Source organism: Telmatherina bonti, assembly GCF_933228915.1.
Source record: "Telmatherina bonti genome assembly, chromosome: 15".
NCBI classification, from domain to species: Eukaryota; Metazoa; Chordata; class Actinopteri; order Atheriniformes; family Telmatherinidae; genus Telmatherina; species Telmatherina bonti.
Genome location: NC_136613.1, coordinates 19,270,275 through 19,288,557, shown reverse-complemented (window position 1 = coordinate 19,288,557; position 18,283 = coordinate 19,270,275). Strand labels below are relative to the sequence as shown.

The following is an 18,283-nucleotide window of genomic DNA, read 5'->3' as shown; positions in this document are numbered from 1 at the left end:
TTTTTAACCGCCACAACAAACACATGCTGTCTTTCCTCTCATCACAGCTTAATGAGAACGGTTACTGCACAGGACATGAGCCTGACTCCATGGAGTTCAGCTCTCTGGGAGGCTGGGTAGCAACCAGAGCATCAGGCATGAAGAAGAACATCTATGGCAACATTGAGGACCTGGTGAGTCACCTCCCCATCCTTTAACTTTGCTATTTGTTTGATCCATACAATCCGTGTGAGTGCTCATAAGCTGCTGCACAGTAATTAGGTTATTAGTAAAAAGTGTTTTTAGACTGAACTTTCTTACTTCACATATATTCATATCAGCAACAGTAATAAAATGAACACATATGGCAAGTACGTCTGTCCTTTTTCTGTGTTCTGACTCAATAGGTTGTCCACGTAAAGATGGTTACTCCACGAGGTGTAATCGAAAAGAGTTGTCAGGGGCCACGCATGTCCACAGGGCCAGACATTCACCACTTCATCATGGGATCGGAAGGTTTGCTAAATTTGTTGTGTGGATTTTTTTTTTTTTTTTTTTTTTTTTTTGGTCAGTACATCCCAGCATGTGGGCACATGTGCAGCTGTGTATGTTTGTGTGTAACTGTGGGTTTTTGTGCATAGTTTTTGTGATAAAACGGTAACATAAGGATAGCTCTCAGGCTCTGTGCTTCTTACACATTAACTAGCATTGGTGGAAAGTTGATGTGGTGGGGTCTTAGTAAAGAACCAGTTAGTGTCCTCTGCACCCCATCTGCAGTGCCCTGTCCTTGTGAATGCCCACAGAGAATACTGCCATATGCCAGGTCCCCCTACATAATGAGGGGGTTCAGAGACTCTTGGCACCACTGTGTTCAACAGCTGTGGAAACAAACTTTATATTGGCCCTACAAAGCTCGGCAATCTGCTTCAATTTTGGCTCATTGGATCTGATTTTACGACCAGATGCAAACCAGCATCAACATCTATATACATATATATATATATGTGTGTGTGTGTGTGTGTGTGTGTGTGTGTTCATTATTTCTTAGTCCATTGTTGTTTTTACTAATAGAGTAATTGTTTTTACTAATAGAATAAGTCTCGAAAGCTTGCATGTTACTGTGAGCTGTACATATAAGTCACTTTGTGATTGTCACCCTCAATAAACTGGTCACAATCAGGTTTTATGTTTTGGCTTAAAGTTGCTATAATTCAGATATATTGTCAGCCTAATTTATATTAGTTTCTGGGCTGTAGTGCTTAACTTGGAAAGTAAATGGCTAATTATCCGATGAAAAAATAATGCCATGTTTGAAAAAAGTTTGCCAAAGAAATTGTAGTGCTTCAAGTTGACCTAAATGAGAAGTAGTTGAGAAACAATGTTAGTTACAAAACATTTGTGTGTTTTTTTTTTTTTTTTCCAGAATGTTCCATGATAGTATATTTTTAATTTGCCAAAACTTTAGGCAGTCTTCACTATAACTACAGCCCGAACATTTATTAATCTTATTTTACTTTACATTATTTGACATTCTGATTCATCTACTAAATTATTGTGCATCCATTTTATGCTCTGCTCTAAAGTGGAAGGATCTGCTGACTGTACTGAGGGGACAGTTTATTTAGGAAGTGTAATGAAATCAAAGGGGTTATCGGCACATAATGTCCTGTTTGTTAAGGAGAGAACGTATTGCTGGCAAATAATAAAACATAGTTACTGGAAAAAAAAACTGGGAATGAGTCTGCAAATATTTGTATTTTTAAACATGTCAGTATGACATCTGTATATTTGACCGGATCTGATCTCAAATTAAAAATGTTATAAACAGCTTTTATAATAGCATTTATACAGACTACCAAAGTGTCTAGATTTTATAAACCAGTTTTTGTTATGTTTATTATAATCTCTAAAAATGTTTGAGAAGAAACCAGTTTGTAAATTAGAGCTGAAGTCTAAAATAAGTTTGCTGCATCTTAGATGCACAAACCATAGATAGGACACGGCCACACATATTTGAGAGGACAAGCTCCTCTGGGAGGCCGAACATTGCAACGAAGAGGTCACCCCACCACATGGACTCATTAAAATTATCTACCTCCCCAACCTAAGAATCCTATCCTGCAGTCAGACAGTAGGCCACATCAACAACAGCAAAGCGCCACATTAAAACCCTCAACTATGCTCTGCATGTTAAGTGGAACACATCAATTTTATTTGAAATTACTGTGAAACCTCAAGCTTCTCATTCACTGCACAACAACAGGGTCTATCTGTCTCTCTGACCTTGAAGTAGCCTGAATGCAAAGTAGTTCTTTGCATTGTCTTCGATCTGTGTAAAAGGAAATGGAGTGATTGGTGATCATTTCTCTGTTTTAAACTTCTTTCAACAGCATATTATATACATTATATACAGTCAGCTAATGTTTATCTAAGGATTGATTCTGTTCAGTTCCACAGTGGTCAATGTTAACTTGACTGTCACCATAAATTCTAATACTATGAATGAGATTTGGCTGTAACGTGTCTCAAATGGCTCTCTCTCTTACGTTGCTGTTTTTATTATCTCCTTTCCAACTCTTGCTTGTTCACCATTTCTAATATGTAGCTCCTCCCCACCTCTCTCCATCTCCCTTGTTCTGAATCCTTGTTGCTTGTTTAACAGCTCCTCCTAAATGTTGGAAGAAAGGAGGGGCCTCTGTAAGGCGAAGCTCAGTGGAGTCACATGTTTTCCACAGGGCCACTAGGGAGCAGCGCATGGCATGTTGTGTCACAGAGGGCTAATTAGAAACCATAGCTGGCTGATGAAGCCTCCTAATGGGCAATCGGGATGTTCCTGAAAGATACATCTTTAAATCTGTGTGGTCTGTCATGCTACAAAGCCATCTAGCGAGGTTTCGCTCTTAGTAATTAATCATTCAATGTTTTCCAAGTCTAATGAAAGTCAACAAATAGTGAAAAATGTTACCTGAATATTATGAGATGTCAACAGACAGCTTCTGTGAAGCAAACTATAGATTTTCAGATTGCAGAGATATGAAATGGCAAAGAAGCAACAAATCCTCTCATCTGAGAGAGTGGAAATGTGCCAGAATTTGCCAACAGAAATCATTTTTAGTCTTTTTTTTTTTTTTTTTTTTTTTTGTCCATAATCTATGTGGACTATATCCTGCAGAAGCTCATGGGGAATGAAGGAGGTTCCTGCAACACATTCAGGACATGTTTCCTGTATAGTGCAGGGCTACCAAACAGGAACAGGGAAACATGCTTATCCACATTCCTCCCAACTGGTACTAATGTGAAATTACCAGCTCATCTGATACGCGTGTCTTCTGTGATGAGATGAAGATTAAAACTTGTGCAAGTCGGAGGAGAGCAGAGCATGCAAGCAATAAAAATTGCTCTAAAACAGGGTTTTATTCTAGTTGTTAAAATGTCAAACTAATATTGATTTGCAAAGCAAAAAAAATTGCCTGACTGAATCGGTGCAGTTATGAGAAACCAGAGTAGCAGGGTCTCAGGGTTGTTTTAAAAATGAATCATGTCCAGAAAATGCAGGTTACTTACATGCATTTAGCAGACAACAGAAGATTCAGTTTTAGATGTCTGATGATTGGAAACACGCCAAAATGGTGACTCAGGAGGGCCCAGTTATAGTAATGGTCACATTTACTGTACAGCACATCAAGGATGGTGGACTCAATCACTTCCATAGATTTTTAGCATATTCATGATATTGAATTGTGAGTATTAAGCAATATAAAGTCAAACACAGAAATATATGACACAGCAAATATCTGCTCACAATATCGATCAGTGTTAACCTGAAAGACCATTTCCTGTTTTTTTTTAAACTAATTTGACAACTTTCTTTGTCGGCTGTTTACTGCGACCTTTTGAAAAACGCAGCTCTCTTTCTCTAATTAGTAATAAGCAGATTTGCTGTGGGTGGGAGCATAGACATTCTTGTTTTCAAGTGATCAGTGTGAGCCCTTCAGCTAACCACTGACAGTTTTCAGGGTCATAATGTCAGCCAGAAGTTTCCTTGTACCTGTATAAACGTTGCTGCTCTTAGCCTTGCTGTCTTTGATAGTGCCCTGTTTTATTTCCTCTAGCTCCTGCACTGATAAATCTTACTTGTCCCCCCCAGTGTGGGCTAGAAAACCAGGTCTACTATGAAATTTGAGACAAAGGTCACTGGCTTGACCCACGGGATATGTACCAGAGCCCTTTTTTAAAAAAAAAAAAAAAAAAAAAAGGCTCTTTCAGCTCTGTTCTAAGAGGCTCAGGTCATGTAAATTGTGGGAACTGATATCCTTCCTTTTGTTTGACTAAAATTCCTCTTGGTTTCCAACAGGAACCCTGGGTGTGGTGACAGAGGTAACAATGAAGATCCGTCCCATGCCAGAGTATCAGAAATACGGCTCTGTGGTGTTTCCTAATTTCGAGCAGGGAGTTGCCTGTCTTCGAGAAGTTGCCAAACAGGTATAAGGTTCTTCTCTACTTAAATAAACTCTTCTTAATCAAACATTTCGGAGACCTTAAAACTTCTCAGCTCTTGAAGAGATACATTTTGAACTGGCGTTGACTAAGTTAGGGCAGTTCCAATAACCAACCATCCATAACCTATACCTGCTTATTCCAATGCAAGGAAGTAGGGGGAGTCCAGGAACCAAAACAGGGAAAGTCGTAGGTGGAATTCTGTGCTGAGAGTGTTTAGGTCCTGTGGAGATTGCTTTTATTCACAACATCCTGAAACGGCAGTGTCATGTGGTGTTTCCTAATCTCATGCTTTACCTGTATTAGTGTTTTGTGTCAGCTCGTGGCACATGGTGGTTTCAGTATTTACCATCATTGGAGAACAGTTTAAATGCTCCAAAGTCCAAGTTGCTTTTGTTGCTGACTGTCATTAACGCTGACAATTAGTATAATTTCATATCTGCTTTCCTTTTTTAAAAAATAATTTAAATATTTGATCATAAACTAAAAAATCTAACATGACAATAAATGTATTTAAATGACTTTAAGTCTGTAGCCAGAAAATAATCTTTTCACAACTAAAACTGGGTGTATAAGTTTAATTTAGATAATTGTTGGTACTCTTCCTCTTTTGGAGGAAGTTTAGGTCAAACTAACAATGACACTTTCTTTTCTTCCGCAGCGGTGTGCTCCTGCATCTATACGGCTCATGGATAATGAACAATTTAAATTTGGTAAGGATTTTTTTCTTTAGTTCTTTTTTTTTTCCCCATCTACAAAATGATTACTTACAAGCAGGACTTTATTTAACCTGGTTTACATTTTGTGAAAAGGTCACTACTTTGGCTGGTGTTGCATGCATTCATGTCACCCTTTAAAGTATTAAATAGTTAAATTAATAATTATTTCTGCAGTAGAACAGCAGCACACGTGAACACAGACACAAAGAGTTGAGGCAAAATGAAAAATAACCCTGGCCAAAATTAAGCAGTTGTTACATTGAAGTTTTATGATGTTGTTTCTTGAGGTTTGCTGGAATGCATCTGGTATTGCCAGAGATCTCTAAAGTTCCCCAGTCCCCAGGGATCTCATTATCTCCCCCACACTTCCACTTTTCACAGTGTAGGCACTTCTAAGCATTAAGTAGGGAAGATAAAGTGACCAGTAGGTTGTTATGTTTTTCCTTTTTTTTTTTTTATTCTTTTTTAAAAAAATTTTTTTTTTACACTTTTTACCATTGCCTCAAACACACAAGTTACCTCTTCATTTTTATTCATGTTGGTTGTTGATGAAATTGATATTTATAAAAGCTCCTCTCATGTTAAGGCTATTTGATAAATAAGAATAATAAAGGTATTATTATTTTTATTTTTGTTTTTACTGTTTTTTTTTTTTTTTTTTAATGAAAAGCTTCAAATAAATAAATACTTCTGACAGAAGCGTTAAGAGTAAGATTATGGCTTGTGTGTGTGTTATTTTGTCTCTCTGGATTTTGAGTATTTAATTAATGACTATGATGGTTGTGAAAGACCTTTAGACCTGCAATCAAATTTTGGAATAGAAACAATTAGGACACAAAGTGATGAAGAGACTTGAGCATGGGGGGAAATAAATGAACTGTTAAGTCTCTGCCACATCACCCATGACTTCCCCGCTGTGATTGATAACCATCCCATTGGCCCCAGCCCCTCATTTTCGCTTGTCCGCAGGCGCTTTTGTGTGTCCGATCAGGAATAAATCAAAAAGTGAGGGTGAGGAAGACGGATATCATTGTGTCAACCCCACTTCCCTTCGGAAACTCTCTGATTTATAGTCGCTGTCGATGTCAGCCACTGGCCAATTATAAAGTTATTCAAATGTTGCCATTTATATTTCCCTCTTTTGTTTGAACCCCAAATAAATCTTAAGTCACTTGGCCTCTCAGGATGCCGAGGGTTGCAGGCTTTGGCTAATGTGTGGCTAATGTGTGTAAAATAGGATCAGGGTTTGAAGTCCACCTCTGTTTAAATAAACATTTCTTTGATATTTTCAAAGGTCATGCCCTGAAGCCTCAAGTATCTTCACTTTTCACTTCCTTCCTGGACGGGTTGAAGAAATTTTACATCACCAAGGTAAGAGAAATAAAAACACACCAATAAGCGCTGTTTGTTACTTGCTGCAGGTGTTTTCCATGAAAACTGAATTTACCTTTTTTAATTGTTAGTTCAAAGGGTTTGACCCCAACCGCTTGTGTGTGGCCACCCTGCTGTTTGAAGGAGACCGTGAGAAGGTCCTGCAGCATGAGAAGCAAGTTTATGACATTGCTGCAAAATTTGGGTGCGTAATACTTGCCTTTTTTTTTTTTTTAAACAATAAAGATCAGTAAGATGTGCTGAACATCTCAAGCACATAATATACGATTCTGTGACATAATGTGGAAACATCATGATCTCTCACACACACACACACACACACAAAAAAAACATAGTTACACACTTGAGATTTGGTCTTCCACTCAGTAGTTTGTCTCATTGTGATTTGATTGATCACTTGTAGGTGTCCTGATGTCAGATCTCCTGTAATGTTAAAGTAAGTGTGTGTTGTGGGCAGTGATAGTAGGGCAGAGTTCCCCGAGGACAGTGCAGGGCAGGAGGACACAGCTGGGTAGTGCTCAGCTGATGTGATTGATCACAAGACAGATCAGTGAGGACTTCCAGTTTGAGATGGAAGCACTGTTCTAAGCTTGTTTTAAAGCCCATAGAACATCACACCAGTCTCTTATCTATATTCACCCTGTAGTAAAAGGATTTTGGTGTATTTGTGGTCAAGAATTACTTTAGTTAGGCAAGGCAAGTATATTTGTAGAACATATTTCAAGAACAAGACAATACAAAGTGCTTTAAATAAATCATCAAAAGAATTCACAGGTGGTTTTAAAAAGGCAGCAACAAATTGCAAAAATTACAATAAGATCTTAAATCACATTAAAATGATGAGCAGGAGGTTACTACAGCATCCAAATGATCTATTTCACCGATAGAATTAATTTATGTATTTATTTATTGATCAGAAGTTTAAACAAAAACAGAATTATAAAGAATGTTTTAAAAAATAATCAATAGATAAGTCATACTTGGCACATTTCAATCGGTTTATTATGTATTTCAGTCGTCATCCTGCTGAATGAAAGAAAGCAGCCACTTAGAGTCTAGTTGAAAGAAGGCACAAATGCATCACCACAAGGAAATGTAACTGATTTCCTGCTGGATCCGGTTCATGCATTATTACTGGTTGTGCTACTGTATGATCCTATGCCCAGATTCCAGGTAGTCGGAGTGTTTCCCTGGGTGACAGAAAGCCCTTAAAGCTCATCATCTCCATGCAGCATCCTCTACATAACTGCATTATTTTAAAGAAATGGTGATCACCCCTCAGATCAAATGATGGATTAATCAGGTTAGGTTTAGTGAGGAATGTTTTCCTCTGGTGTTGGGAAACAGGAGGAAAGGGGTAAAAATCAATGTAGTGATTTTCTAATGAGCTTGGCCTGATTAGTTTGGATGGTGGATGAAAATGTGATTACCCACTGCAGGTGATAGATGTGTGGCTGACCTGTAGTGATGCACAGAGCTCAGCAGCATTGATCTGTACATTGTTGGATTGACAAGCTTTAAGACAGCTGTTGTGATGGGGAGCGGTCTGAGCGACAAAGCTAAATGAAAAGAGCTGTTAAATATTAACCTTGCTGTGTCTTTCCAGGGGCCTGGCAGCTGGAGAGGACAATGGGCAGAGGGGCTACATGTTGACCTTCGTCATCGCTTACCTCCGGGTGGGTCATTTCTCCAGTTTTTTTCTCAGACTGAGCTGATGGGCAGGTGGGGCGGGAGGGGAGTTTTCAGTTTGACAGCCGATAGGGTAGTGAGCAACTATGAAAGGCTGCAGCATATGACCTCGGGAGGTCTTTGATTTGATCTGGTCACAGTTGTTGTCAGTGTGTCTGACTCTGAGGCAGGAGAGCACATTGGCTACTGACAGAATAACAATGGAGAGTTGACTTAGGTCAGTCCTGTTAGAGGCCTTCTGATGATCGCATAAACATCGACAAGCAGGGCGTTTGCTTACACTTCAGTGACCATATTACTGACAGGTTTCTGCACTAGTTTTATCTCATGTTTTTTATGCGATGCCTGCATTTCTCATATGGAAAAGATGTCTTTGCCATCTTTTCATACATTTAACCAAGTTTAGTGGGTTATTTTTTTGTTTTTGGTTTTGTTTAACATGTAAGCATGTGCAAAAAACCCACAAAAGAGCTTTACCAGTACTGCTGGGTACAAAGGAAATGATTAAAAATGTGAATGTAATGACATTACATTCATATTTTCTAAATAATTTAATTCGTGGTCAGGCTAAAACTGAAGTGCACATATTGTGTAAAGGTTTCTTGTGCAAAAGTCAGTCAGTCACTAGAACCAGTTCCAGTGAGAGCTAAACTAGTAATAAAGCCACACATATGCTCCTGTAGTTATCATTAAAGGTTTTAGTATTGGTCACATTTCATTTCTCTTTTGCGCTACAGAAGGTCTACCAGAATCAAAGCATACTTTCAGGAGCCCATACAGATGCCATAAAGCCTTATTTTGTCTTGCCTTATCATGCTTGTTTTTTGAAGGAAGACTTCAGCAAAAAAAAAACGAAAGTGAATGTAAATAATGTAAACGCTATGCTGAAACTGATGCACCACTTATTTTTCTTCTCTGTTGAAAATCAATGCAAACATAGTATTAGATTAAATTACCACTTGTATTCTGCAAAGACATCCTGCTTTTCCTGCTCTAAATGGCCGTGATGCAAATAAGCAAACAAAAACCAGTCTGATAAAGAGTAGGGTCACAGTTTTTGGACTAAAGGTGGTCATGGGTGTGCATTAGAAGAAGAAGATGATAGAGGAATAGCAGAATGAGTCATAATGAGGAAGTTTAAGTTAATACAATTATTTAACTCAGCTTTGATTATTTAGTTCGTTTTTTGTTTTTGGCTTGCATCAGTTATGTATTACCAGCTCATCTGATACGCGAGAAAGAGATTACCCACTTTTGGGTTTGTATTCATCATAATGCCTCAAATTAAGGTGATATATTAAAAACAAAAAAAACTTACATGAATAAGCAGTTGATCATTTTGGTTGGATAAAATAAATGGCTTTTTAACTTACTAAGCCCTTTAATTCAAAACCACTTTTCTAACTGTTTCAAGTAAATGTGCTAACTGCATTAACAATCGGCATCCTAATTTGATGTTTGTATTCTAACTAGGACTTGGGGATGGACTACTATGTGATCGGAGAGTCCTTTGAAACCTCTGTGCCTTGGGACAGGTAATTGTATTGATATAAGCTGCAGACCTACCTCTGTTTTATTTAAAACATATTTCTTTATTCACTTCCCACTCATTCTTCCCAGAGAGAGTCTTTTGTTTTCCTCTTTTCTGTTATTTCTCTTTGCCTCTTTCTTTAACATTCATGTGTGCTTTCTGACCTTGTTAAACGACTGCGTTGGTGGCAGCTTTGCCTTTTCAGCCTGCCGATCAGACTTTATTGATACACACATTCAGCTGAGGACACACATTGATGAATGTGTGTTCTGTATGGTGGATGTTATGTTCGTAATATACACCACAAATTCTCCTCACATCCACAGTGTTATCTGCATTTCCAAAAAGTTTCCATTATCCTGCTTTCTTGCACAACAAACAGGAGCACGTGCAGTTCCCTGTTGTGTAACATGCCTGACGGGAGAGACCAAGAGATCAGGCATCGAGGCGAACATATGTGCCTGGCTCATTACCCACCCTCCTCCCCATCCTCCAAACTGCACACACGGCTGCACATGCTTAGGACTGGCGGCCATTTCCACACCAGTGGGAATCTCTTGCACAGTGGTCGTCATGTTAGTCAGTCTGTCCTCCTCCTGCCTCTCTGAATTTTAATAATTTTACACAATGATTTATTTCTAATTGAATTTGCCAGACACACACTACTGTTATGTTTCAAATGCACACAATGTTTCCAGAGCAACTTAATATGATATTACAGAGTCATCTTGTTAAGGAATGAATTTTAAAATCCTTCTTTGTATTTATTTTCAGGGTGTTGGACATATGCAGAAATGTAAAGGCACGCATCGTCAGAGAGTGCAAAGACAAAGGAGTTCAGTTTCCACCATTATCCACTTGCAGGTAATAATGTTAACTTTTTTTTTTTTTTATGAATGGGTCATACACATATCACTTTAAAAAAGAAAAGGTGCAAGTACCTTGCCAAACCAAAACTGTAGTTATAATAGGCAGAAGTTGTCTTCATGTGAGATACTATAGTTACCTTCTGAACTGTTCATGTTGTACTTGCAGCAAGTGAAAAAGAAAATACTAGGACATAAAAAAATAAATAAATTTGGTCTATGCTCAGACTGCTAGGAAGGAGGTAAATCCAACCTCAGATTACACTAGTTTATTTTTAAACAATAGTTGAAATACTAAAGCTGTAAGTGCATCACATGGCACACTAGTCTGCAGAAGCACCTTTAGCAAAAATGTGACCACAATAACGACCAAATAGAAAGTGACGTCTGCCAACTGCAATAAAACAGGACAAAGAAGAAGGAAGGGATGCAGATTATTGTTTAGGTAGTAAGAAAACAAAGCCAGCAGCATGTGTTCAGAAAACTTATGTTCTGCGCACTATAGTGAAATTAGGAGCCCTGCGACCAGAGTCTTGAATGGGTCCAGTGTTACTGACCTGAACCAGCTGGAATCCATTACCATGACCAAACCTGATTTGAGCCTCTTGAACTACAGTAATTGTTGTTTGAACACAAACCACACCAAAGGAAGGAGTGAAATTTTTCCCAAATCCTCACCCATTCACACCATTGTGCTGATGCTCCCCTTTCACCACAAGGTAGCCACAAGCCAAAATCATCACCCCCAACACCAAAGTCCTTGGTTCTCACCAGATGTGAAACACCGGCTGAACATATGCACCGAAAATATCCAAAGGATATTTTTCCAGAGTGTTTTGTACACATGCAACTCTGATATTTAGCTGATATTTCTAGAGAGATGAGGCTTTCGGTCTCTCTTCTGTTTGTTCAGTCTTTTTCTAGTTGTGCTGCCATAAAATAATATTTATATATTGTATGAATATACTATGCTGTTTTTCATTTGAGGTTATTTTATTTAACTTTAGGTATTGGAAAGGATCAAATGATGTTTTGTATTCATACAAAATTACCAGAATAAAATTGATGCTATAGTTTCTTGTGAAAAGAGAGTATACCTTCAATTTTAATTCATTTTGATTTGTTATTTCCTTCAAACCATAAAGCTCACTTTTGATATTTTACTGAAATTCATAGTCTGTGATCTGGACCCCGTTGACTTGGGACATAATGCAGACAGATAGGAGGATGGACAATGTGACAGACGGAAGGACAGCGAGCCGGTTGAGGAGCACCCGGCTGCTGCTCCCAGATTGTGGACAGATTAGGCCTCAGCCTGATTATGCTGCAGCAATTCATTTCCCGGCTGCAGTCTGTCACATGATGGATTTGTCCATTTAACCTCTAGAACAGTCAGAGTGCCAGGTGATGGGCCATGTCAAATGAACAAGGGCTCTGCACCCTGCTCCTCCACAGGGAGTTAGACCAGAGAGACAATGCACACTGGAGGAGCATTTATTTCAACCGGAAGGCTATTACATGTTAGGACCACCTGAACTCAGACTGCATTTTCATGAGAAGCACCTCCACTAGCAGTTTGTTTCTTTTTATTAAATGCAGCTCAGGCGCATGTTTAACATTTGACAGTGCTGAGTGTCAGCGGTGATGGTGCTGCTGAGTTCTTTCTGGTATCATGAATGGAATTTAGGTCAGTAGTTCATTATGGAAAGTTAAACCTCCCACTTTCACTTTGTCCTCCAGCCACTGCGAGAAGAAATTAACTTATTTGATGAAAATGGGGGGCCCATGACAAAATGAAACCCCATTAAGGAGGTTTTCCTGTTTGTTTTGTTTGTGCAGGGTGACTCAGACATATGACGCTGGTGCCTGTGTCTACTTTTATTTTGCCTTCAACTACAGAGGACTGAGCGATCCAGTGCATGTGTACGAACAAGTAGAGGTTGGTGCATTTTTAATTTTTAATAGTGAATACCAGAATCTAGTATCATAAAATCAAAAATGTTCAAAATTTTCTGTTCCCCAGCATGCGGCCAGAGAGGAAATCCTTGCAAATGGAGGCAGCTTGTCACATCACCACGGAGGTACTAAAAGCTGTTCATTTCACACTGAAATGTACTGTTTTCAGAAACAACGCTAAGCAACTGAATGCAATTCACAAAGTGCACGCTAAACTGGACCTCAAAACCACCCAGATATGATGACAGTAGGCGGAACTTTCCCAGCATGCTCCTCCATGTTGGCGATCCAGACTTGATGTAAAAGTGCATTTGGTCTGAGATTTTTCTCTGCTTCAATTACATGTCCAGAATCTGTTCGCGCAGCTCGGATGAATGAATCTGACTCTGCTTTTTGTTCATTTCTGCAGTGACCAAACGAAACGTGAGCAGGGGAGGGTGGTGGAACAACTCTCTGGGCCCCATCAGGGCTTACCGAAATGGCTGCCTTATCTATATTGCCATCCGCCTCGCAGTTTTCATACATCACTTCAGGCTATTTATCACGCCTGTCAAAAACAGTATGCAGTGAATCAGCTGCGATATTAAATCACAATTTTTCCTGAAGGTGGGGACGGGTTCAAAATTAAAAGATTGCTAATAAAAAGGAGGCAGCGGGTTGGGGTAAATGATGCTGCCGTTATCGCTGGCTGTATACTGACCTCCAAACGGTGGCCCAGCCACCCTGAGCAGCACAGGGAGGTGACAGGGGGGGATATTGATGCAGCTCCTGTGTGCAGGGCTCATTCTGTAATTGTGATTAATAACAGTGGGGCTCGCTATCTGGGTGCAGACAGACCGGTTTGTCTGCCCACAATCAGTGGTTGACAAATGGAGCTTGTTTCACTGGGTTTTGTGTATCAAACAAAACAGATGTAGTCAAGGAGGGTGAGGTGGGAGGGCACCAAAGGAAATATACATTTTTGTGGCCCTGATTTTACAACAGGTCAGTATTGTGCTGCGTGGGCAGACGGGGGAATCTGAGTGTGTAGAGCACTGTGACCCTTTCTCTGCAGGATACTCAGCTACTACCACTGTGGGTTGTCTGCTGGCTGACAAAAAAAAAAAAAAAGAGCTTTTAACTTGAAAAGTCAACATTGTAAATTGGATTAAGAGTGTGTTTTAGGAGCCAGGACATCTGGAGACATGTCCTTTTTTAACTAGGTCACCAGTGCTGCAGTGATGAAGAGTTGTTGGACATCAATCACAAGGAGCGTCATCCATCCATCAGCTCTGCGCTGCAGCTTTTCAGCCAATACTCTAGCCCTGGCCATATCGCTGAAATGCATGGCCGCTACCTTCTTCTGCCCCTCATGTCCTGACCCTCATTTGTCAGAGACGTTCAGAGAAAGTGAGATCAGCCTGTGGAGCAGTCGCATCTCCTTTCAGCCTCTTTTCAACCATCTTCTCTGTATAAGGGCACCCAGCGTCATCGTTACACCTTGTGTGGATGCTCACAGTCTCCATCTCACCAACTCTGTCTACTGCACCTCCTCATAGGTCACTGCACTCAGGAGACAAAAAGAATGACCTGATTTGCAGACGTTCCCCCTCATGCCCTGAACTTCCTCAGGCTTTTCCACACGAGAGAAAAATCACTCTGTTAACAAAAATGTCATTTTTGAAATAGCTACCTGCTCTGCTTTGCATGTTGCAGCAGCACAGACCAAGCCTGGTTAGATTGATTGCAATAGCAAGCAAGAAAGAGAGAATATGACAAGATAGATGTGTAAATTATCACAGTGATGGAGGCAATGATGCAGTCCCAACACCTTCTGTTTTCTCTCCTTTTCCTTCAAGGAGGGAGGGAAGGAGGTGGAACCATGGGGAGCAAGTGATGAGGAGGTTGTAGAGACCAGGGAACTTTTTTAGTTATTGGGTAGCAGCTGATTGGTCCCCCTGTCACCATCTGGACGTATGATTTGTATCGGGGTCCCTGGTGACCCTGCTGTCTGCCCTGTTTTGTCAGGAGACGGGTTCTCACCAGCCTCATGGCCGATCCCCATCTGGGTTTTCTGGCTTGACTTTGATAATGTGGCGCTGTGATGCGTCAGGGTGGCCCCTTCTCTCATCCCGCCCTGTAAACACAGAGTCTCCCTGCTGCAGATACAGAGAGAAGCATTTGAACAAGCAAAGAAAGAAGTGTGAACACTCCCATCATGATTCCTTTGTATCTAATCTCAGGTGATTACACTGCAGCCTTCATGTGATTACTCAGTGAGCAGCACCTGTTCCAAGCTGCTCTATTCTCAAATCTATCTTTGTGAGTTTGGGATTGTACAGAGCGAGTGTTTTTGTGAAAGTGACATGACCTCCAAAGGTTAATATTTACCCAGCTTTGATGACTGACAAACTTGCTTTTTGCAGGGTAACTTTAAACACATTTTTGTGGAGGTCGATTAATGTTTTTCTTTCATTTTATTTCCCTTCTTAATATAGCGACTCTTTGATTAGGCAGCTTTTCACTTCTTATTGGTTTCATTTTCTAATTTATTGCTCTATTTTTATGATGCATTGAAACTCAACTATCTTCGGGGTTTTAGGTGCTGGGACAAAGTTTGTACTGTAATAATGCAACGTCTGCAATCTAACTCACAGTGGCAGCTTAAGTCAAAATCATTGTTTTATTTACCAAAATGATTAAACGCTTTATTAATTATTTATTCATTTTTTCATTACGTTTTGAACTTTTAAAATGTTTACAGAAAGAATTGAAAGAAGAGTCCAAAGTCACATTTTCATTTTTATTGGTTCTTTAGGGAAAGAAGTTATTTATTTTTGTTTTTTGTGTAAGCAGGAGGTTCCCAGTCGTCTAGCTCTAGGCTCCCTTATCAGACAAACACACCGTGGAGTCTGTCAGAGCAGACAGCTGGTGAAGTAACGGGAACATTCACCAGGCTGCAAGCCAAAGCCTCTGTCACTTAGGTTTAGAGTTTGGAGGAGCAGCAAAAAGCCAAAGCCCTGCTGACACAGAACCATTGTGTTGTGCTCCGTGGTCGGCCTCGTACACCCTCTTGGCCTCGTACACCCTCCTAGCAATTAGACCAGTGTCTGGGCACAAGGCTGCACTACGGACAGCTAAGAAGACCCTGGTGGGTCAACTGGAGTGGTGCTTGTGTGCACAATGAGACAGAAATGCACAGGAAAAAAAGGTCCCAGCGACTCTGGAGGGAGGGAATTGGAGGGGAGTGGTGGCTCCACAGAGTGAGGGAGCCGGTACGGGCCGCTACAGTTGCCAGCCGGCCCCTCCTCTGGGAACACACAGAGCCTAATGAGTTTGATAGTCTGCTGAGCTCCATAAATCATGCCATGCAAAACATTTCTCCTCTCTGAATAAAAGCATTTATCACCCTCTGTTTATTCACTCACTCTCACAAGATTGATTGGCTCCCAGCAGCCTGCCGAGCAATCAGCCGTGCCGATTCCTCTATTTCTCCGTCAGTCGTCTTCCTCGGTTTTTATTTTTATATATTTATTTCTCTCTCCTGTCATTTAGTGGGAAAACTTCGGAAGGAGTGGATGAGAGAGACCATCTCCAATGTCGGCTTGGGGATGCTCAAGTCCGTCAAGGACTACGTGGACCCAAATAACATCTTCGGCAACAGGAACCTGCTCTGAGTCCCAGTTCCTGTCTGTCTTTTTCTAAAAGCATCTTATTCATTTGGAATTAACATACTAAATATGAATTTAAAATGGACAGAAATCTTGACTTCTCCATCAAATGCGGGATTCGGTGCCATTTAATGATTCACCCAAACCTTTTCTTTAACTGTAATGCACTTGATCTGCTGTAACAATCACTTTTGATTCACGATGAAGTTCGTTTTTACTGTTTCGTTGCGGCCTCGGCTTCTTACGCTACGGCCACGATGCAACTCGATGCAGCAAAAACTTTGACATACGTGCTTTTGTTTAACGGACTTAAACATCCTTGCCAATACAGTTAAAACTGCTTGTTTTCCTGTTCCTCCATTAAGTGTGTAAGGCACTTCTTTAGTGGTAAGTTTTAGAGGAATACACTCTAAAGCCCTGTGCCTTTCTAAAGCTTTTGTCTGCCTTCCCTTCTCCTCCTACATACTTGTCAGTGAGTCCTTTTGTCAAGAAAAGAGGTCTTGGTGGTTTTCAGTGCTTCCTGTTTGTCTTCTCATGCCTTCTTGCCGTCTGTTGTACTGACTTATTGCCATAAGAAACTTGTTTCTGGACTGTGTGTCTGTGTGTGCCTCTTCTGATAAACCAACTAAACCCTCTTGTTGTAATCCACCAAACTTTATAACAGTCCCTCCATGTGAAGTATGATTGCAAAACGATGTATCTTTTGTGATTAGTTTAGTTTTTTTTTTTTTTTTTTTTTTTTTTACTACAATATTTTACCCTGCATGGTTTGTTACTAAATAAGTAAAGTGGAAATCAAAAAGCCATTTTCAAACATGCATTTTTTTTTTAGTTTGGCCACATTCTCAGTGTCAGGCCTCTGGATTGCGGTGCTCATGTTGTACCAAAGACTCAGTTCATCAGATTGTGCAGACATACTGTAAACATGTGGTTGATATCATAAACATCACACCACATAATTTAGTAACATCATGCACAGCTATACTGTTTATTCTTATATTAAAAAAATTCCCATTATCATAGCTCTACTTGTAAATACTGATGACTGTTACACTTGCTAAAAACCTTCAAGTTAATTTTGCTTTTTTTATGTTCATGCCAACTATTTTTCCTATTGATAATTGTTTCATCGGCGCCCCCACACCCTTTCTAAATCAAAATATTCCTCATCAGCTCCAGCTGTTGAAATTTAGTTTTTCTATCTTGTCTAAACTTTTTTTTTTTTTCTTTTTTTTTAACAGATACGAGAAAATGTTACATTTTGATACTGGACTTTTTCCATCTAGCCTCTGATTTTAAAGACGTTTTCCTCTTTAATCCCTCTGATCTGTGCTTCACGTTTTCCAGAACCACTTTGTCCTGTTATTCCTATAAATGAGACTCTTTTGGGACCTAACATTTTACCCCATGTATCAAAAAAATGTGTGCAAGCTTGTGAATGTTGTGGCTGTCTCTCTCTCTTTTTCTTTCTCTCTCTCTCTCTCTCTCTGTCGCTCTCTCTCTCTTTCTCCGTCTCCATCTCTCTTAGTTTTCCACTTCTCTTAACATGGTGATATCTAAATACATTTTGTCAATGCTGTTTGTGCAATAAACTGAACTAAAACACCCCAGTTGTGGATTTCTTCCCCTTCCAGTGTGTACACATAATTATTCATTGGGCAGAAATCTATTCCTCATGCTGCATCTCCAGCCAGCTCTGCAATGCTCGTCCTGATTTATACTGTCAGACATGCTGGGGAAGGTCAGCGAAAGCCTGAGAGCAGGTTTCTATTTGCTCTGCATCTGCTTACTCCATGCAAAGCTCGATGTAATCCTGCACAGCCAAGTGTAACGGAGCCTGTCTCTTGCTGTTCGACAGGCTTTTGTAGTTTTTAATTTTTTTTTCCCCCTCTCATCACAGGCTCATTGTGGAGTCATCCTCACCCACGCAGCCACCCACACACTGCTGGCTGACGTCACAACCACCCATCAACAACAGCAGAGTTCAGCCTTTAGCACAGACAT

At 40.0% G+C, this 18,283-nt stretch overlaps 1 protein-coding gene across 2 annotated transcripts in view; it reads left to right on the top strand.

Moving 5' to 3' along the window:
* Positions 1-17,885, top strand: part of agps (alkylglycerone phosphate synthase) — a 29,654-nt gene extending 11,769 nt beyond the window's left edge. For both annotated transcript variants that reach the window (XM_079254082.1, XM_079254081.1), the window contains 12 exons: positions 48-173; positions 387-495; positions 4,334-4,461; positions 5,138-5,189; positions 6,490-6,566; positions 6,659-6,771; positions 8,194-8,263; positions 9,750-9,811; positions 10,582-10,671; positions 12,513-12,612; positions 12,697-12,754; positions 16,164-17,885. In XM_079254082.1, coding sequence (XP_079110208.1) covers positions 48-173; positions 387-495; positions 4,334-4,461; positions 5,138-5,189; positions 6,490-6,566; positions 6,659-6,771; positions 8,194-8,263; positions 9,750-9,811; positions 10,582-10,671; positions 12,513-12,612; positions 12,697-12,754; positions 16,164-16,285 — 1,107 coding nt within the window. In that variant the 3' untranslated portion in view covers positions 16,286-17,885. The remainder of the gene's footprint in view (positions 1-47; positions 174-386; positions 496-4,333; positions 4,462-5,137; positions 5,190-6,489; positions 6,567-6,658; positions 6,772-8,193; positions 8,264-9,749; positions 9,812-10,581; positions 10,672-12,512; positions 12,613-12,696; positions 12,755-16,163) is intronic.
* The last annotated feature ends 398 nt before the right edge of the window (positions 17,886-18,283 follow it).